General features: G+C 47.2%; 1 protein-coding gene across 1 annotated transcript in view; it reads left to right on the forward strand.

Moving 5' to 3' along the window:
- Positions 1 to 2,615: 2,615 nt before the first annotated feature.
- The window catches only part of ARHGAP25 (Rho GTPase activating protein 25), a 134,017-nt gene continuing 113,819 nt past the window's right edge, over positions 2,616 to 22,813 (forward strand). Inside the window, exon 1 of the mRNA XM_063932059.1 lies at positions 2,616 to 2,937. Coding sequence (XP_063788129.1) covers positions 2,877 to 2,937 — 61 coding nt within the window. The 5' untranslated portion in view covers positions 2,616 to 2,876. The remainder of the gene's footprint in view (positions 2,938 to 22,813) is intronic.

Consider the following 22,813-nt stretch of genomic DNA (forward strand, 5'->3'; position numbering starts at 1 on the left):
AACAGAACTAACCTGAGCAAGGAGCTACCTAAGTACAAACAACAAGTCACGTGTCCCACTAGGGAAGGGCGCACCCTTGATCACTGCTACACTACCCTCAAGTCTGCCTTCCGGTCTATCCCGCGTGCTGCACTTGGCCTATCTGACCACTGCCTCGTCCACCTACTCCCTACCTATACACAGAAGCTGAGAGCAGTTAAGCCTGTCATTAAGACTGTCAAGAAATGGACCAATGAGGCCAAGATGAAGCTCCAGGCCTGCTTTGACTGCACGGAATGGGGGGTCTTTGAAGCCTCGGCAACCGACCTGAATGACTTGACAGACACTGTCACATCCTACATCAGCTACTGTGAGGACATGTGTGTACCTACCAAGACTTACCGCATTTACAACAACAACAAGCCCTGGTTCAATGCCCAGCTCAGGCAACTTCGTCAAGCCAAAGAGGAGGCCTATAGCAGCGGTGACAGAGCACTATACAACCGTACTAGGAACTCTCTGACTAAAGGAATTAGGCTAGCAAAAAAGCGGTTCTCGGACAAGCTGACAAACGATCTCTCCACCAATGACCCCGTATCTGTATGGAAAGGAATGCAATCCATAACCAACTATAGGAAAACATCAAAGTCCACCGCCATGCACCAAGACCTTGCAGATGAACTGAACCACTTTTATTGCAGGTTCGCAAAAGAAGTCCCCTGCAACCCAAACAATCACCTCTACGATGCCCCGAACACCGACGGCCAACCCCAGGCACTGCAAGTCACCCAAGAAGAGGTGGAGGCATTGTTCAAAAGGACCAAAACCAGGAAAGCTCCGGGTCCTGACGGAGTGTCACCATCTGCCCTAAGAGCATGTGCGGGTCAGCTCGCCCCCATATTCACCAAGATCTTCAATAAATCGCTGGAGCTACAGAAAGTCCCTTCCTGCCTCAAAAGGTCTACTATAGTCCCGGTCCCCAAGAAACCCACTATCACGAACCTGAACGACTACAGGCCGATAGCACTGACGTCTGTGGTCATGAAAACGTTCGAGCGTCTGGTTTTGAATCACCTGAAAACTGTGACTGGCCCCCAACTGGACCCCCTGCAGTTCGCCTATCGCTCGAATCGGTGTGTCGAGGATGCAGTCAACCTGGGCCTGCACTACATTCTACAGCACCTAGACATTCCCGGTACCTACGCGAGGGTCCTGTTTGTCGATTTCAGCTCGGCCTTCAATACAATTGTCCCCAGCATCCTCCACCCCAAATTACTTCGCCTAGGAGTCCCAGAAGCTACCTGTTCCTGGATAATAGACTTCCTGACAGATAGGACACAGGTGGTGAAAGCGGGGAAATTCACCTCTCAAGCGCGGTCCATCAGTACAGGGGCCCCTCAGGGCTGTGTCCTCTCACCCCTGCTCTTCTCCCTGTACACAAATGACTGTACCTCAGAGGCGCAATCAGTAAGGATCATCAAATTCGCCGATGACACCACCGTCATCGGCCTCATCAAGGATGGGGACGAATCGGCCTATAGACGGGAAGTAGACCGGCTGGCCCAGTGGTGCATCCACAACAACCTTGACCTCAACCCCCTCAAAACTGTCGAGATGATAGTGGACTTCAGGAAGAAGTCATCTAGTGCACCTCCGCTAACGATTGCTGACAGTGTGGTATCGCTAGTGGACTCCTTCAAGTTTCTAGGGACCACAATCTCCAGGGACCTTAAATGGGGGTCCAACACTGACGCCACTGTTGGGAAAGCGCAGCAGAGGTTGTTCTTCCTCAGGCAACTAAGGAAGTTCAACATCCCACAGAAGCTCCTGCTCCTCTTCTACTCCGCGATTGTGGAGTCGGTACTGTGCTCCTCGATACTCGTATGGTACAGCTCCGCCAGCGCGAGGGACATATGCAGGCTCCAAAAGGTGGTCAGAACCGCAGAGAAGATCATCGGGGCCGACCTTCCCTCAGTCCAGGACCTGTACTTGTCCAGAGCTAAAAAGCGGGCAATGAAGATAGTAAAAGACCAGCTACACCCCGGCCACAGCATGTTTAACTTGCTTCCTTCAGGCAGGCGTTACAGGGCTGTCCCCGCCAGATCCACCAGAAGCCTCAAAAGTTTCTTTCCCCAAGCTGTCCGCCTGCTGAACTCCTGAACATTGACTGACTAGACGTACATGTAACTCACTTGTGTCCCTACGGTATACCTATCTGTGTAACTTTACTTGCCCCCCCTCCACACACACACACACCTGCTACCTACTTGGCTGTTGTATAGCAAACCGAAGACAAATTCCTAGTATACGTAAGTATACCTGGCCAATAAAGCTGATTCTGATTCTGATTCTAATACATCTCCCCCACTGTTCCATGCATCTGTACAGTACAAGATTACATTATCTTATCTACAGATGATATAGACATGCCAAAAGTATTTGCATTTCTTGTAACAGTCATACACTTACTGGCTCTCGTACACTGTCATATAGGATTACGCAGCCTCTGTAGCACAATGCTTTTTTTTTTTTCTCTTTGAGAAATGTTTTCACAAAATGCCCACAACTTCCTCAAATGTGAGCAAGAGCAACTATCAGACTGAATCGTCATATTTTTCTTTGTGTTTCTTGTTGGAGCAAACCATAAACCTATATGGATGGACTTTAGGTGAGCTCCGTGTCCCCGGCAAGAAATACCCAACAGGCTGAAGCCCCTTGGAAGCCATGTATGTTGGCGGCTGTCAGTGCATTGTGCAGGGTTTTACCTGCTGAGTGAAGCAGGAAGAGGAAGACTTGTCTATTACCATGCAGCCTTTCGCTTTACGTGGTGGGTAAGAAGTGGGTGACAGACAGACAGACAGACAGCTGGGAGACATATCCCTCACTGCTTCATTACCATGTCATTGAAACTACCAAGAAACTGGGAATTCTCCCTGAAACCTGATTTTGGGAGAATAGGTAAATAATCCATTTAACTTATTATGCCATCTGTTTGTATTGCATGTATGTATATACGTGTACGATATACCATAGCATGTGTGCTTTGTACATACTCAGCACAGTATCGTAGCTATAGATGGAAACTCTCAGTGCGCTTATCAGTGTACATTACATCATTACAGAAAAGCAGCTACTAATTATTTCTAATAGTCTGGATAATGGGTTTGCAGTTAAGAGTTTACGGGGTCTATGGGCCTAGTTCATGTTTGTAAGTAAAGCAAAAATGCAAAACCATATTGCAGGTGGGGCAGATGTAACGTGCAGAGAGAGTTAGATTTGGGTGGGGTGTGTTCAAACTGAAATCTAAATTGCAGTGGAAAAATAAAGTCTAGCATTTGTGGGCTACATGCAAAAGCAGCCAGTATTTACCCTGCATAGGAGAAATCTAAATGTGTTTGCTCCCCTTGCATTGAAACATGGTTTGTTCCAAACACATAGGGGGTAATTCAGACCTGATCGTAGCAGCAAATTTGTTAGCAGTTGGGCAAAACCATGTGCACTGCTGGGGGGGCAGATATAACGTGTGCAGAGAGAGTTAGATTTGGGTGGGGTGTGTTCAACTTCAAACTGAAATCTAAATTGCAGTGTAAAAATAAGGCAGCCAGTATTTACCCTGCACAGAAACAAAATAACCCACCCAAATCTAACTCTCTCTGCAAATATTATATCTGCCTCCCCTGCAGTGCACATGGTTTTGCCCAGTTGATAACAAATTTGCTGCTACGATCAGGTCTGAATTACCCTCATAGTTGCTTGCTTTGCTTTACTTATAAACATGAATCAGGCTGTATGTATTAAGCCTTAGAAAGAGATAAAGTGGACGGAGATAAAGTGCCAGCTCCTAAATGCCATGTTACAGGCCGTGGTTTTTTTTTTCTTTAAAAAAAGCAAATCTGTCTAGATAATGTAATGTATAATACTATATAATGCACTATTAGGCTTTTATTATGTTGTGCCATTTCATCGTTGGTGTCTACTGCAAATCATTCCTTCCTACCACTCTCTGTGTCTGTCTGTTTTTACCCAGTTTTGTTCTATTACTGTTCCAATTGTAAAGCTCAACGTAATATGCCGCGCTATATAAGAAACTGTTAATAACAATAATTGAAAGTCACTTGTATTAATTTAACTACTGTAAATATTTACATGGATACTATAATTTTTCACAACAGACAAATAGAAAATGTTGTTCTTCTGCTCTAATGCCATTCATTTTAGATGAAAACTGTATATTTCTTGGCTAGAAAAGAACAGATACAGAGTCTGGCTTAGTCAATATACGGTAGTCCAGACTTATTGCCTGATTCAGAAGTGGATGCAGTTGGCTTCGCAACTGAGTTTGTAGACGCAGGGGATCTGCAAAAATATGTTACTGACACTGATGGTGTCTCTGACCCACACTTGCGCACACAGATGCACCATGGGACCTCTGGACAACCTTATTTTTGCTCGGAATGTCCGCTGCAGGTAAGTAGCCGGAAGCCTTTACAACTGCATACAAATTCACAGTCGCAGGCTCATACACACTACTAAAGCGGTCACAACATGCCTGCGTCTTGTAGCCACCCCGTTACCGCCCACAAATTGTCACTACTGGACCTGTCACGCACTTTGTGTATAGATCCTCACTTCATCCGTTGTGCATGTGCAGTGCGACTATGGCAAATGCACAGTTAAAAAAAAAATTGCTTAACTGCGCAAACGGCGGCATTGCGTCCGCCTCTGAATCAGACCCTTAGTACTTAAAGTGGTTTCTGGCCCTCAGAAAATTATAACAAAAGTTCTATATGGTAGCAGGAGATCCAGTTAAGAGCAAGATTCCCAGGGATATTAACATACTCAGGCCAACATTTGCTGATATTAGCAGGTAACCCACAAACGTCTGCCCATCATTAGAGCATGTCTTGCTGTCACAAGGGTGTAGCCAAAGCTTCCTGGGCCCCATAGCAAAATTCTGAAGGGGCCCCTGTCCCAATGCTTTTAGAATGACACCTCTCCGCAGCAGCGGTTAATCTTATGCCCCATAATAGTGCACTAATTAATTTTCTAAACTATAGTAGTGCCTTTGTCAATGTTATACCCCACAGTAGTGCCCTAGTTTATTTTATGAACCATAGTAATACCCTAGTTCATATTATGTCACATTGAAGGGCTGCCAGTAGACATTATGACATAGTGTCCCCAGTTTATAGTATGTTGCACTACAAGTACCCCTGTAACCCATAGCCAGATTAAGGTGGGGATGCAGGGCATACTGTACCCCGGGCCCCCTTTTGTCAGGGGGACCCCCACAGCAAGAGCACATTGACATGACTATTTTTCCCTCTATTAGCTTAAACTTTAAATGTAATATACACCATTGGTTTAAATTTAATATACATCATCTATACCTCCCAACATGGCCCATTCCAGGAGGGACAAAATGCTCTCTACCTGGACTTCTCTCTTAATTTATTATTGCAATCACCTGTGTTGAAACACCTTTCTCATCAATTAAATAGTTCAACACAGGTGACACCAATCATATATTAAGACATTACTGACATTACTGTTATGTTGTTCTGTCATCTTGACAGACTGGCGACTAGTGTTAGATAATGTCCATTTGCTCTATCCTAGTCTGTGCAGACCGTTTCCCTACACTTTGCTCTAGAGATGTGCACTTGAAATTTTTTGGGTTTTGGGTTCGGTTCTGCGGCCGTGTTTTGGGTTCGACCGCGTTTTGGCAAAACCTCACCGAATTTTTTTTGTCGGATTCGGGTGTGTTTTGGATTCGGGTGTTTTTTTTAAAAAACAGCTTAAATCATAGAATTTGGGGGTCATTTTGATCCCAAAGTATTATTAACCTCAAAAACCATAATTTCCACTATTTCAGTCTATTCTGAATACCTCACACCATTATTTTTAGTCCTAAAATTTGCACCTAGGTCGCTGGATGACTAAGCTAAGCGACCCTAGTGGCCGACACAAACACCGTGCCCATCTAGGAGTGGCACTGCAGTGTCACGCAGGATGGCCCTTCCAAAAAACACTCCCCAAACAGCACATGACGCAAAGAAAAAAAGAGGCGCAATGAGGTAGCTGTGTGAGTAAGATAAGCGACCCTAGTGGCCGACACAAACACCGGGCCCATCTAGGAGTGGCACTGCAGTGTCACGCAGGATGGCCCTTCCAAAAAACCCTCCCCAAACAGCACATGACGCAAAGAAAAAAAGAGGCGCAATGAGGTAGCTGTGTGAGTAAGATAAGCGACCCTAGTGGCCGACACAAACACAGTGCCCATCTAGGAGTGGCACTGCAGTGTCACGCAGGATGGCCCTTCCAAAAAACCCTCCCCAAACAGCACATGACGCAAAGAAAAAAAGAGGCGCAATGAGGTAGCTGTGTGAGTAAGATAAGCGACCCTAGTGGCCGACACAAACACCGGGCCCATCTAGGAGTGGCACTGCAGTGTCACGCAGGATGGCCCTTCCAAAAAACCCTCCCCAAACAGCACATGACGCAAAGAAAAAAAGAGGCGCAATGAGGTAGCTGTGTGAGTAAGATAAGCGACCCTAGTGGCCGACACAAACACCGTGCCCATCTAGGAGTGGCACTGCAGTGTCACGCAGGATGGCCCTTCCAAAAAACCCTCCCCAAACAGCACATGACGCAAAGAAAAAAAGAGGCGCAATGAGGTAGCTGTGTGAGTAAGATAAGCGACCCTAGTGGCCGACACAAACACCGGGCCCATCTAGGAGTGGCACTGCAGTGTCACGCAGGATGGCCCTTCCAAAAAACACTCCCCAAACAGCACATGACGCAAAGAAAAAAAGAGGCGCAATGAGGTAGCTGTGTGAGTAAGATAAGCGACCCTAGTGGCCGACACAAACACCGTGCCCATCTAGGAGTGGCACTGCAGTGTCACGCAGGATGGCCCTTCCAAAAAACCCTCCCCAAACAGCACATGACGCAAAGAAAAAAAGAGGCGCAATGAGGTAGCTGTGTGAGTAAGATAAGCGACCCTAGTGGCCGACACAAACACCGTGCCCATCTAGGAGTGGCACTGCAGTGTCACGCAGGATGGCCCTTCCAAAAAACACTCCCCAAACAGCACATGACGCAAAGAAAAAAAGAGGCGCAATGAGGTAGCTGTGTGAGTAAGATAAGCGACCCTAGTGGCCGACACAAACATCGGGCCCATCTAGGAGTGGCACTGCAGTGTCACGCAGGATGGCCCTTCCAAAAAAACCCTCCCCAAACAGCACATGACGCAAAGAAAAAAAGAGGCGCAATGAGGTAGCTGTGTGAGTAAGATAAGCGACCCTAGTGGCCGACACAAACACCGGGCCCATCTAGGAGTGGCCCTTCCAAAAAACATTCCACAAACAGCACATGACGCAAAGAAAAATTAAAGAAAAAAGAGGTGCAAGATGGAATTGTCCTTGGGCCCTCCCACCCACCCTTATGTTGTATAAACAGGACATGCACACTTTAACCAACCCATCATTTCAGTGACAGGGTCTGCCACACGACTGTGACTGAAATGACGGGTTGATTTGGACCCCCACCAAAAAAGAAGCAATTAATCTCTCCTTGCACAAACTGGCTCTACAGAGGCAAGATGTCCACCTCATCATCATCCTCCGATATATCACCGTGTACATCCCCCTCCTCACAGATTATCAATTCGTCCCCACTGGAATCCACCATCTCAGCTCCCTGTGTACTTTGTGGAGGCAATTGCTGCTGGTCAATGTCTCCACGGAGGAATTGATTATAATTCATTTTAATGAACATCATCTTCTCCACATTTTCTGGATGTAACCTCGTACGCCGATTGCTGACAAGGTGAGCGGCGGCACTAAACACTCTTTCGGAGTACACACTTGTGGGAGGGCAACTTAGGTAGAATAAAGCCAGTTTGTGCAAGGGCCTCCAAATTGCCTCTTTTTCCTGCCAGTATAAGTACGGACTGTGTGACGTGCCTACTTGGATGCGGTCACTCATATAATCCTCCACCATTCTTTCAATGGGGAGAGAATCATATGCAGTGACAGTAGACGACATGTCCGTAATCGTTGTCAGGTCCTTCAGTCCGGACCAGATGTCAGCATCAGCAGTCGCTCCAGACTGCCCTGCATCACCGCCAGCGGGTGGGCTCGGAATTCTGAGCCTTTTCCTCGCACCCCCAGTTGCGGGAGAATGTGAAGGAGGAGATGTTGACAGGTCGCGTTCCGCTTGACTTGACAATTTTGTCACCAGCAGGTCTTTGAACCCCAGCAGACTTGTGTCTGCCGGAAAGAGAGATCCAAGGTAGGCTTTAAATCTAGGATCGAGCACGGTGGCCAAAATGTAGTGCTCTGATTTCAACAGATTGACCACCCGTGAATCCTTGTTAAGCGAATTAAGGGCTCCATCCACAAGTCCCACATGCCTAGCGGAATCGCTCCGTGTTAGCTCCTCCTTCAATGTCTCCAGCTTCTTCTGCAAAAGCCTGATGAGGGGAATGACCTGACTCAGGCTGGCAGTGTCTGAACTGACTTCACGTGTGGCAAGTTCAAAGGGCATCAGAACCTTGCACAACGTTGAAATCATTCTCCACTGCGCTTGAGACAGGTGCATTCCACCTCCTATATCGTGCTCAATTGTATAGGCTTGAATGGCCTTTTGCTGCTCCTCCAACCTCTGAAGCATATAGAGGGTTGAATTCCACCTCGTTACCACTTCTTGCTTCAGATGATGGCAGGGCAGGTTCAGTAGTTTTTGGTGGTGCTCCAGTCTTCTGTACGTGGTGCCTGTACGCCGAAAGTGTCCCGCAATTCTTCTGGCCACCGACAGCATCTCTTGCACGCCCCTGTCGTTTTTTAAATAATTCTGCACCACCAAATTCAAGGTATGTGCAAAACATGGGACGTGCTGGAATTTGCCCAGATTTAATGCACACACAATATTGCTGGCGTTGTCCGATGCCACAAATCCACAGGAGAGTGCAATTGGGGTAAGCCATTCCTGATGATCTTCCTCAGTTGCCGTAAGAGGTTTTCAGCTGTGTGTGTATTCTGGAAAGCGGTGATACAAAGCGTAGCCTGCCTAGGAAAGAGTTGGCGTTTGCGAGATGCTGCTACTGGTGCCGCCGCTGCTGTTCTTGCGGCGGGAGTCCATACATCTACCCAGTGGGCTGTCACAGTCATATAGTCCTGACCCTGCCCTGCTCCACTTGTCCACATGTCCGTGGTTAAGTGGACATTGGGTACAACTGCATTTTTTAGGACACTGGTGAGTCTTTTTCTGACGTCCGTGTACATTCTCGGTATCGCCTGCCTAGAGAAGTGGAACCTAGATGGTATTTGGTAACGGGGGCACACTGCCTCAATAAATTGTCTAGTTCCCTGTGAACTAACGGCGGATACCTGACGCACGTCTAACACCAACATAGTTGTCAAGGCCTCAGTTATCCGCTTTGCAGCAGGATGACTGCTGTGATATTTCATCTTCCTCGCAAAGGACTGTTGGACAGTCAATTGCTTACTGGAAGTAGTACAAGTGGGCTTACGACTTCCCCTCTGGGATGACGATCGACTCCCAGCAGCAACAACAGCAGCGCCAGCAGCAGTAGGCATTACACTCAAAGATGCATCGGAGGAATCCCAGGCAGGAGAGGACTCGTCAGAATTGCCAGTGACATGGCCTGCAGGACTATTGGCATTCCTGGGTAAGGAGGAAATTGACACTGAGGGAGTTGGTGGGGTGGTTTGCGTGAGCTTGGTTACAAGAGGAAGGGATTTACTGGTCAGTGGACTGCTTCCGCTGTCACCCAAAGTTTTTGAACTTGTCACTGACTTATTATGAATGCGCTGCAGGTGACGTATAAGGGAGGATGTTCCGAGGTGGTTAACATCCTTACCCCTACTTATTACAGCTTGACAAAGGCAACACACGGCTTGACAAATGTTGTCCGCATTTCTGGTGAAATACTTCCACACCGAAGAGCTGATTTTTTTTGTATTTTGACCAGGCATGTCAATGGCCCTATTCCTCCCACGGACAACAGGTGTCTCCCCGGGTGCCTGACTTAAACAAACCACCTCGCCATCAGAATCCTCCTGGTCAATTTCCTCCCCAGCGCCAGCAACACCCATATCCTCCTCATCCTGGTGTACTTCAACACTGACATCTTCAATCTGACTATCAGGAACTGGACTGCGGGTGCTCCTTCCAGCACTTGCAGGGGGCGTGCAAATGGTGGAAGGCGCATGCTCTTCACGTCCAGTGTTGGGAAGGTCAGGCATCGCAACCGACACAATTGGACTCTCCTTGTGGATTTGGGATTTCGAAGAACGCACAGTTCTTTGCGGTGCTTTTGCCAGCTTGAGTCTTTTCAGTTTTCTAGCGAGAGGCTGAGTGCTTCCATCCTCATGTGAAGCTGAACCACTAGCCATGAACATAGGCCAGGGCCTCAGCCGTTCCTTGCCACTCCGTGTGGTAAATGGCATATTGGCAAGTTTACGCTTCTCCTCCGACAATTTTATTTTAGGTTTTGGAGTCCTTTTTTTACTGATATTTGGTGTTTTGGATTTGACATGCTCTGTACTATGACATTGGGCATCGGCCTTGGCAGACGACGTTGCTGGCATTTCATCGTCTCGGCCATGACTAGTGGCAGCAGCTTCAGCACGAGGTGGAAGTGGATCTTGATCTTTCCCTAATTTTGGAACCTCAACATTTTTGTTCTCCATATTTTAATAGGCACAACTAAAAGGCACCTCAGGTAAACAATGGAGATGGATGGATACTAGTATACTTATGGATGGACTGCCGAGTGCCGACACAGAGGTAGCTACAGCCGTGGACTACCGTACTGTGTCTGCTGCTAATATAGACTGGATGATAATGAGATGAAATCAATATATATATATGTATGTATATATAATATCACTAGTACTGCAGCCGGACAGGTAGATAATATATTTATTAGGTAATGATGACTGATGACGGACCTGCTGGACACTGTCAGCTCAGCAGCACCGCAGACTGCTACAGTAAGCTACTATACTATAGTAGTATGTACAAAGAAGAAAGAAAAAAAAAACCACGGGTAGGTGGTATACAATTATGGATGGACTGCCGAGTGCCGACACAGAGGTAGCTACAGCCGTGGACTAACGTACTGTGTCTGCTGCTAATATAGACTGGATGATTGATAATGAGATGAAATCAATATATATATATATGTATGTATATATAATATCACTAGTACTGCAGCCGGACAGGTAGATAATATATTTATTAGGTAATGATGACTGATGACGGACCTGCTGGACACTGTCAGCTCAGCAGCACCGCAGACTGCTACAGTAAGCTACTATACTATAGTAGTATGTACAAAGAAGAAAGAAAAAGAAAAAACCACGGGTAGGTGGTATACAATTATGGATGGACTGCCGAGTGCCGACACAGAGGTAGCTACAGCCGTGGACTACCGTACTGTGTCTGCTGCTAATATAGACTGGATGATTGATAATGAGATGAAATCAATATATATATATGTATGTATATATAATATCACTAGTACTGCAGCCGGACAGGTAGATAATATATTTATTAGGTAATGATGACTGATGACGGACCTGCTGGACACTGTCAGCTCAGCAGCACCGCAGACTGCTACAGTAAGCTACTATACTCTATAGTAGTATGTACAAAGAAGAAAGAAAAAAAAAAAACACGGGTAGGTGGTATACAATTATGGATGGACTGCCGAGTGCCGACACAGAGGTAGCTACAGCCGTGGACTAACGTACTGTGTCTGCTGCTAATATAGAGTCTAGACTGGATGATAAATTATTGATAATGAGATGAAATCAATATAATATCACTAGTACTGCAGCCGGACAGGTACTATATATATTTATTATGTAATGACTGATGACGGACCTGCTGGACACTGTCAGGTCAGCACAGCACCGCAGACTGCTACAGTAAGCTACTATAGTAGTATGTATAAAGAAGAATGAAAAAAAAAAAACCACGGGTAGGTGGTATACAATATTATATATATATATATATATATATATATATTATATACAATTTTATATATATATATATATATATATATATATATATATATATTAAACTGGTGGTGATTGATTATTAAACTGGTGGTCACTTCAGGTCACGTTGCAACTTGCAACTAGTACTCCGAGGCCTAAGCAGACAATCACAAAATATATTATTATACTGGTGGTCAGTGTGGTCACAACAATGGCAGTGTGGCACTGACTCTGGCAGCAAAAGTGTGCACTGTACGTTATATGTACTCCTGAGTCCTGCTCTCAGACTCTAACTGCTCCCCACTGTCAGTGTCTCCCCCACAAGTCAGATAATACACTTACAGTCACACTATCTATTATCTAATCTAGTATAAATATCACTTCAGCAAGTAGTATAGTAGTATACAGTATAGTAGTACTCCTCCTAATAATGCTCCCCAAAATACTGTGTCTCTCTCTTCTCTAAACGGAGAGGACGCCAGCCACGTCCTCTCCCTATGACTCTCAATGCACGTGTGAAAATGGCGGCGACGCGCGGCTCCTTATATAGAATCCGAGTCTCGCGATAGAATCCGAGCCTTGCGAGAATCCGACAGCGTGATGATGACGTTCGGGCGCGCTCGGGTTAGCCGAGCAAGGCGGGAAGATCCGAGCCTGCACGGACCCGTGTAAAAAACCTGAAGTTCGGGCGGGTTCGGATTCAGAGGAACCGAACCCGCTCATCTCTACTTTGCTCCCCACACTCTTCCTCAACTGTCAACCCCTCCTCCTGATTTAGGGGAGATTTATCAAAGAGGACTATGTTTCCCATAGCAACCAATCAGATTCTATCTATCATTTATCTAGCACAGAAAAACAAAACAAAACAAAAAATCTCTTCTCCAGTGACAGTTGCAGCACAGTCCAAAATTCAAATAGGGGAGCCACACCAACTGCCAGTGAGTCCCGGCTGGTGATGTCTGACAGCATTTAGGATGGCAGTGAGTGTGACTCCTAGATTTGAATTTTGGACTGTGCTGCAACTGCCACTGGAGAAGAGATATTTATCTCAGTTTTTTTAAACAAACTTATCTCCATCTCCAGAAAACATAAATTTCACATTTTCTTGCTTTTATGAGCTACTTATGTTTATTAAATATCCCCCCCCCCCCCCCCAGTTTATACAATAATTGCAGAAGTATGGAGAGTGCTACTGTATTACATACTGTACCATATAGTATTGCTCCAAAGTGAAGCACCTGTACCCTTACCAAGATAAGATGGCTGTGTTTGGGCTTCTAATCATAAGCGGCACCATCTTGTTACTGTGTATAGATTCCACAGTGGGACATGGACACATACCTTCCAACTTTCTTCGTGAGGGAATCAGGACTCCCAAAAGGGGTGTGTGGCCTCAGCAAAAGGGGCGTGGTTTCACTGTAATGCCGCGATCACAAGCTACGCCTCCCGCATCCGTCACTGCGGGGGCATGCCCAGTGCTCTGTAAGCTGCTGGCATGCCCCCAGTCCCTCTGTCTCCTGTGAATAGATGCTGTGCGCATGTGCACAGCATCTATTCGCTGCTGCTCTGCAGGCTAGAGTGACAGGAGGCTTCCCAACTGCCCCCACCACGGACACTGCGACCTGCGGGTGGGGCAGTGCCCAAAAGAACGGGACTGTCCTGTGAAAATTGGGACAGTTGGGAAGTATGCGGACGTGTTCCACGTAGGTCCAGTTACCCTGCGTTATCCAGCGAGTATCCATCTGTATTCCTGCGCATACCTGTATTACCACATCTCAAACCACACACATGACCAGCTGGTCCTCAATATGCTCTGCTCCATCTAGATTACCTGAAGTGTGTAAACATCTACTGCTACACTTCAAATAAATTAAACACTTGGGCTGTGTGGTGTATCTTGTCTCTGCTAGTGTTGCTATTGTACTCTGCATTATACTTACCTGCTTTCAAATGCACCTCTCCAGGAGAAGCCCGGAGAGGAGAAGAAACAGGCCACCTCTGGGGACTTCTACATCATTAGGCCCTGCCTCTTCCCCCTCAATCACTGTAAATTCTACAAATAGCGAGTCCTTGAGGAAGGGGTGGGACTACATTGACAATGATTTGCATAATTTTGGCCCCACCCCTCCATATGGACCACAAATCCTGGCATTATTTCCGCCTACTTCACTAGGTAGTGGGCAGGATGCACGAGCAGAACCCACTCTTCCAGTGGTGCAGGGGACTACCTGAACAATAGGGAGTCTCCTGCAACTTCAGGGAGAGTAGGTAAATATGCTCTGCACTTCACCAACAATAATGCATGCATATTAACAATGATAGCTAGATTGTGATTGGCTGCTGTGGGCAGCGCCGCCTGTACTTGTCCACTTTAGAAGATGATAAATCTGCCCCTTACTAGAAAATCTGCGCCGCAGATATTTACTTTTGGTGCATTAAGTAAACAATATTTGGATAGAGTACTTGAATATTTATTCAATTATATTCCCATTTTTTTTATATTATTTTTATTACTTTATTGTCTGTTATTATCTTTCTTTCTGGAGACTTCTTGGTAATGAGTTTGTTACTGACAAAGAAAGATTCCTATTGTAGAAAAAAAAAAAAAAAAGATTCCAGGCAGTATGAAAATAGGGTTAGAGGGCTGAAAACGTTTTCAGGGCACTGTAGATCTCATGCACGGTATCTGCCATACTGTATACTGGGTTCCTTTTTTCTGTTACATGTATTGTGACCTCAGACAGAACAGGATGTGGACTTGTTGTGTAAAACATACAACCTTTATATAGTTGCTGCAAGTATGAAACCAAATGAAATTTATATTTTTCATTACATCACTTTTCAAGTCAGAAAGTAGTTACATGAAAATGTGGCCTGACATTGTGAGAAACTACGGCTGCAAATCCAGAGCAAGGAAGGCGGGTTGCACCATTAAAGCAACTGCATTTCCTGTCACATTGGTGCCCTATATTTAATAACATGTAAAATCTGTATCCGACCTCTGTGTACCGGATGTAAATTGTTTGGGGGGGGAAAAAAATTATATATATATATATATATATATATATATATATATACATACACGTAACACATGAAATAGTGGTGTGTAATGTGTATATGTATGTAATTAATAACCTGATAATAAAAACTTTGTTGGATGAAAAAATTGGATCGTAATTTCTCTAACGTCCTAGTGGATGCTGGGGACTCCGTAAGGACCATGGGGAATAGACGGGCTCCGCAGGAGACTGGGCATTCTAAAGAAAGATTAGGTACTATCTGGTGTGCACTGGCTCCTCCCTCTATGCCCCTCCTCCAGACCTCAGTTAGAATCTGTGCCCGGCCAGAGCTGGGTGCTCCTAGTGGGCTCTCCTGAGCCTGCTAGTAAAAGAAAGTATTTGTTAGGTTTTTTATTTTCAGTGAGCTTCTGCTGGCAACAGACTCACTGCTACGAGGGACTGAGGGGAGAGTAGCAAACCTACCTATCTGCAGCTAGGTTGCGTTTTTTAGGCTACTGGACACCATTAGCTCCAGAGGGTTCGAACACAGGCATCTGTCCTCGATCGTCCGTTCCCGGAGCTGCGCCGCCATCCCCCTCGCAGAGCCAGAAGAACAGAAGCTTGAAGACGGCGAAATCGGCGGCAGAAGACTCCTGCCTTCATTTAAGGTAGTGCACAGCACCGCAGCTGTGCGCCATTGCTCCCAGCACACTTTCACACTCCGGTCACTGTAGGGTGCAGGGCGCTGGGGGGCGCCCTGGGCAGCAATTGAAGTACCTTTTTGGCATAAAATACATATATACAGTCAGGCACTGTATATATGTAAAAACCCCCGCCATTTTTTCACACAGAAAGCGGGACAGAAGCCCGCCGCTGAGGGGGCGGGGCCTTCTTCCTCAGCACACCAGCGCCATTTTCTCTTCACAGCTCCGCTGGAAGCAGCTCCCCAGGCTCTCCCCTGCAGTATCCAGGTACAAGAAGGGTAAAAAAGAGAGTGGGGGCACATAAATTTAGGCGCAAAAGACATAAAATCGGCAGCTATTGGGTAATCACTTTTTATAGTGAAAATCCCTGGGTTATATAGCGCTGTGGTGTGTGCTGGCATACTCTCTCTCTGTCTCCCCAAAGGCCTTTGTGGGGTCCTGTGCTCAGTCAGAGCATTCCCTGTGTGTGTGCTGTGTGTCGGTACGGCTGTGTCGACATGTTTGAGGAGGAGGGTTACGTGGAGGCGGAGCAAGTGCAGATAAATGTGATGTCGGGGGCGACACCTGATTGGATGGATATGTGGAAGGTCTTAAATGATAATGTAAGCTCCTTGCATAAAAGGTTTGATGACGCTGCAGCCTTGGGACAGCCGGGGTCTCAACCCGAGCCTGCCCAGGCGACTCAGAGGCCGTCAGGGTCGCATAAACGCCCACTATCTCAGATGGTTGACACAGATGCCGACACGGAGTCCGACTCCAGTGTCGACGATGATGAGGCACATTTACAGCCTAAGATGACCAAGGCCATCCGCTACATGATTATTGCAATGAAAGATGTATTGCACATTTCAGAGGTTAACCCTGTCCCTGACAAGAGGGTGTATATGTTTGGGGAGAAAAAGCAAGAAGTGACTTTTCCCCCGTCACATGAATTAAATGAGTTATGTGAAGAAGCGTGGAGTTCCCCTGATAAGAAAGTAGTGATTTCCAAAAAATTACTGATGGCGTACCCTTTCCCGCCAACGGACAGGTTACGTTGGGAATCCTCCCCTAGGGTAGACAAGGCGTTGACACGCTTGTCTAAGAAGGTGGCCCTGCCGTCTCAGGATACGGCCGCCCTAAAGGATCCTGCGGATAGAAAGCAGAAAGCTATCCTGAAGTCAGTGTATACACACTCTGGTAATCTACTGAGACCAGCTATTGCTTCAGCCTGGATGTGTAGCGCTGTAGCAGCATGGACAGATACTCTGTCAGAGGACATAGATGCCCTGGACAGGGATACTGTTTTGCTAACCCTGGGCCATATAAAAGACGCCGTCTTATATATGCGGGATGCCCATAGGGACATTTGCCTGCTGGGCTCTAGAATTAATGCAATGTCCATTTCTGCCAGGAGGGTCTTATGGACTCGGCAATGGACAGGGGATGCCGATTCTAAAAAACACATGGAGGTTTTGCCTTATAAGGGTGAGGAATTGTTTGGGGACGGTCTCTCGGACCTCGTGTCCACAGCGACAGCTGGAAAGTCGACTTTCTTGCCTCAGGTTTCCTCACAGCCTAAGAAAGCACCGTATTATCAAATGCAGTCCTTTCGTTCTCAGAGAAGCAAGAAGGTCAGAGGTGCATCATTTCTTGCCAGAGGCAGGGGTAGAGGAAAGAAGCTGCACCATGCAGCTAGTTCCCAGGAACAAAAGTCCTCCCCGGCTTCCACTAAGTCCACCGCATGACGCTGGGGCTCCACAGGCGGAGCTAGGTGCGGTGGGGGCGCGTCTCCGAAAATTCAGCAACCAGTGGGTTCGCTCGCAAGTGGATCCCTGGGCTGTACAAATTGTATCTCATGGATACAAGCTGGAATTCGAAGTGACTCCCCCCAACCGTTACCTAAAATCAGCCTTGCCAGCTTCCCCCACGGAAAGGGAGGTAGTGCTGTACATCCAGCAAGTGATAATAATGGTCCCCCTCCTTCAACAGGGAAGGGGTTACTATTCCACAATGTTTGTGGTACCGAAACCGGACGGTTCGGTAAGACCCATTCTGAATTTAAAATCCTTGAACATTTATATGAAAAAATTCAAGTTCAAAATGGAATCGCTCAGAGCGGTCATTGCAAGCCTGGAAGAGGGGGATTTTATGGTATCTCTGGACATCAAGGATGCTTACTTGCATGTCCCCATTTATCCACCTCACCAGGAGTACCTCAGGTTTGTGGTACAGGACTGTCAGTACCAGTTCCAGACGTTGCCGTTTGGCCTGTCCACGGCACCGAGAATATTTACCAAGGTAATGGCGGAAATGATGGTACTCCTTCGGAAGCAAGGAGTTACAGTTAGCCTGTACTTGGACGATCTCCTCATAAAGGCGAGGTCCAGAGAGCAGTTGTTGATCAGCGTAGCACACTCTCAGGAAGTGTTGCAACAGCACGGCTGGATTCGGAATATTCCAAAGTCGCAGCTGATTCCTACGACGCGTCTGCCCTTCCTGGGCATGATTCTGGACACAGAACAGAAGAAGGTGTTTCTCCCGGAGGAGAAGGCCCAGGAGTTAGTGACTCTGGTCAGGGACCTCCTGAAACAAAAACAGGTGTCGGTGCATCACTGCACGCGAGTCCTGGGAAAGATGGTGGCCTCATACGAAGCCATTCCCTTCGGCAGGTTCCATGCGAGGATCTTTCGGTGGGATCTGTTGGACAAGTGGTCCGGATCGCATCTTCAGATGCATCGGCTGATCACCCTGTCCCTGAGGGCCAGGGTGTCTCTTCTGTGGTGGCTGCAGAGTGCTCATCTTCTCGAGGGCCGCAGGTTCGGCATACAGGACTGGGTCCTGGTGACCACGGATGCAAGCCTCCGCGGATGGGGGGCAGTCACTCAGGGAAGAAACTTCCAAGGGCTGTGGTCAAGTCAGGAGACTTGTCTGCACATAAATATACTGGAACTAAGGGCCATATACAACGCCCTGAGTCAAGCGGAGCCCCTGCTTCGAGACCAGACCAACCAGTGCTGATTCAGTCAGACAACATCACGGCGGTCGCCCATGTAAACCGCCAGGGCGGCACAAGAAGCAGGGTGGCAATGGCGGAAGCCACAAAGATTCTTCGTTGGGCGGAGAATCACGTGCAAGCACTGTCAGCAGTGTTCCTTCCGGGAGTGGACAACTGGGAAGCAGACTTCCTCAGCAGACACGACCTCCACCCGGGAGAGTGGGGACTTCATCAAGAAGTCTTCACACAGATTGCAAATCGATGGGAACTGCCACAGGTGGACATGATGGCGTCCCGCCTCAACAAAAAGCTAAAAAGATATTGCGCCAGGTCAAGGGACCCTCAGGCGATAGCTGTGGACGCGCTAGTGACACCGTGGGTGTTCCAGTCGGTATATGTATTTCCTCCTCTTCCTCTCATACCAAAGGTGCTGAGAATTGTAAGAAAAAGAGGAGTGAGAACAATACTCATTGTTCCGGATTGGCCAAGAAGGACTTGGTACCCGGAACTGCAAGAAATGCGCACAGAGGACCCATGGCCTCTGCCTCTCAGACAGGACCTGCTGCAACAAGGGCCCTGTCTGTTCCAAGACTTACCGCAGCTGTATTTGATGGCATGGCGGTTGAACGCCGGATCCTAGCGGAAAAGGGCATTCCGGATGAAGTTTTTCCTACGCTGATAAAGGCTAGGAAGGACGTGACAGCAAAGCATTATCACCGTATATGGCGAAAATATGTTGCTTGGTGTGAGGCCAGGACGGCCCCTACAGAGGAATTCCAGCTGGGTCGATTCCTGCACTTCCTACAGTCAGGAGTGTCTATGGGCCTAAAATTAGGGTCCATAAGGGTCCAGATTTCGGCCCTATACATTTTCTTTCAAAAAGAACTGGCTTCACTGCCTGAGGTTCAGACGTTTGTTAAGGGAGTGCTGCATATTCAGCCCCCTTTTGTGCCACCAGTGGCACCTTGGGATCTTAACGTTGTGTTGGATTTCCTGAAATCCCACTGGTTTGAGCCACTTAAGACCGTGGAACTAAAGTATCTCACGTGGAAAGTGGTCATGCTGTTGGCCTTAGCATCGGCTAGGCGTGTGTCAGAATTGGCGGCTTTGTCATGTAAAAGCCCCTATCTGATCTTCCATACGGACAGGGCAGAATTGCGGACTCGTCCCCAATTTCTCCCAAAGGTGGTATCATCGTTTCATTTGAACCAACCTATTGTGGTGCCTGCGGCTACTCGGGACTTGGAGGACTCCAAGTTGCTGGACGTAGTCCGGGCTTTGAAAATATATGTTTCCAGAACGGCTGGAGTCAGGAAGACTGACTCGCTGTTTATTCTGTATGCACCCAATAAGCTGGGTGCTCCTGCTTCAAAGCAAACTATTGCTCGCTGGATCTGTAGCACGATTCAGCTGGCTCATTCTGCGGCTGGATTGCCGCATCCAAAATCAGTGAAAGCCCATTCCACAAGGAAGGTGGGCTCTTCTTGGGCGGCTGCCCGAGGGGTCTCGGCTTTACAGCTTTGCCGAGCGGCTACTTGGTCGGGTTCATACACTTTTGCAAAGTTCTACAAGTTTGATACCCTGGCTGAGGAGGACCTTGTGTTTGCTCATTCGGTGCTGCAGAGTCATCCGCACTCTCCCGCCCGTTTGGGAGCTTTGGTATAATCCCCATGGTCCTTACGGAGTCCCCAGCATCCACTAGGACGTTAGAGAAAATAAGAATTTACTCACCGGTAATTCTATTTCTCGTAGTCCGTAGTGGATGCTGGGCGCCCGTCCCAAGTGCGGACTTTCTGCAATACGTGTATATAGTTATTGCTTGATAAGGGTTATTGTTTGATAAGGGTTATTGTTATGAGCCATCCGTTGAGTGATGCTCAGTTGTTGTTCATACTGTTAACTGGGTATAGTTATCACGAGTTGTACGGTGTGATTGGTGTGGCTGGTATGAGTCTTACCCTGGATTCCAAAATCCTTTCCTTGTAATGTCAGCTCTTCCGGGCACAGTTTCCTTAACTGAGGTCTGGAGGAGGGGCATAGAGGGAGGAGCCAGTGCACACCAGATAGTACCTAATCTTTCTTTAGAGTGCCCAGTCTCATGCGGAGCCCGTCTATTCCCCATGGTCCTTACGGAGTCCCCAGCATCCACTACGGACTACGAGAAATAGAATTACCGGTGAGTAAATTCTTATTTTATCAGGCGGTGAAATGGTATCTAATTGGATTGCCTGAAAAACCCAGTCTGTAGCATGACAGTTAGGAGCTGATTGGTTGCTACTTTATCTCCATCCATTTTATCACTCTCCAAGCTTTGATACATCTAAGGCCTTTAACTACAAATGTACTGTCTGTGATATTGATGTCACAACTACAATAACATTTTAATATTGTGTAATAAGTGAAAGTACCCATTTTTTGCAGTATAGTAACAGGTCGTTGCATATACATTTCAATTTTACATGCAAACATATGTTGCATACAGAGGCGTCACTGGGACTGGTGACCCTCGATGCGTACTTCATAACCCCCCACTCCTCCAAAAAAGGGGAAATCTTCACTGCATCAGTCTGGGGGAGTCCTCAGTATTCCCAAAGATGCTTGGCTGCTCCTGGAGACTAGTGCCTGCACTGCTGGCTCCTCATCTGTGTGACCGTAGCAGAGTGCTGCAGGAGAATGTCACACTGCAACACCCGTCTTCCGTCACTACGGAGGAGCCAGCGTTTTGGTGTCGGGGGTGACACCCCGGTGCGGCTTGCAGCCCCACAGTGACGCCACTGGTTGCATATATAAGCTGCATGTATATTCATATATCAAAAGCAGAAAATCAGCACAATGACAAAGAATCATTCAGAATCAGCAGGGCCGGAGCTTCCACTAGGCAGCTTTAGGCAGCTGCCTAGGGGCGCCGGGACCTGAGGGGGCGGCCTGCTACAGCTGCCTGAAAAAGGTAGCGTGGTCCCAGTGGCGTAACTAGAAATTTATCTCCCCCAAGCCAAAAAATTCTTCGGCGCCCCCCCCCCCCCGCCCCCCTTCATGCTCCATAATTGGGAGCAAGAAAGGGATAAATATGTGCGCGCCAAAAAGGGGCGTGGTTTCGTTGGTGTGGGCGTGGTTTCGCATAAAGGGGCGTGGCATTGCAGGAAAACACTACCTTATACCCCAGTTTTGCAACCTGTACGCCCAGACGTTAGCCACCACAGGAAAGAAAAATAATCCTGATTCATGCCCCTTACATTATTTGTCATTTTTCCTCCTTATAGTAATGCCCAGTATACATTATGCCACATACTGCAATGGCCCTTAGACATTATGCCGCACACAATAATGCACAACACAATATGCACACACTGTAATGCCCCCGACACATTATGCCACACACCGTAATGTCTGTGACACATTATGCCACACACCGTAATGCCTGTGACACATTATGACAGGAATCGCAATGCCCGTTATACATTATGCTACACACTGCAATGCCCCTGATACATTATAGCACATACAATGTCTGTGACACATTATGACACACACCGCAATGTCCGTGATACATTATGCCACACACTGCAATGCCCGATACATTATAGCACATACAATGCCTGTGACACATTATGCCACACACTGCAATGACCTTGAGACATTATACCACAATGCCCGTGATATAGTATACCATACACCGTAATGCCTGTGACACATACCGCAATGCCCTGCCCGTTATACCCTATGCCACACATCGCAATGCCCGTTATGTATTATGCCACACTGCAATGACCCTGAGACATTATACCACATACCACAATGCCCGTGATATAGTCTACCACACACCGTAATGCCTGACACATTATGACACACACCGCAATGTCCGTGATACATTATGCCACACACTGCAATGACCCTGAGACATTATACCACATATCACAATGCCCGCGATATAGTATACCATACACCGTAATGCCTGTGACACATTATGACACACACCGCAATGTCCGTGATACATTATGACACACACCGTAATGCCCATTACACATTAAGTCCTACAGTAAGGCTTCTAATTACTTTTCAATTACCTGCTCGTTGTCAGGGTTTTCATGCACTGGGTGTCATGCTCGTTGCCAGGGGTTTCAT

Source organism: Pseudophryne corroboree, chromosome 6, assembly GCF_028390025.1.
Source record: "Pseudophryne corroboree isolate aPseCor3 chromosome 6, aPseCor3.hap2, whole genome shotgun sequence".
NCBI lineage: Eukaryota > Metazoa > Chordata > Amphibia > Anura > Myobatrachidae > Pseudophryne > Pseudophryne corroboree.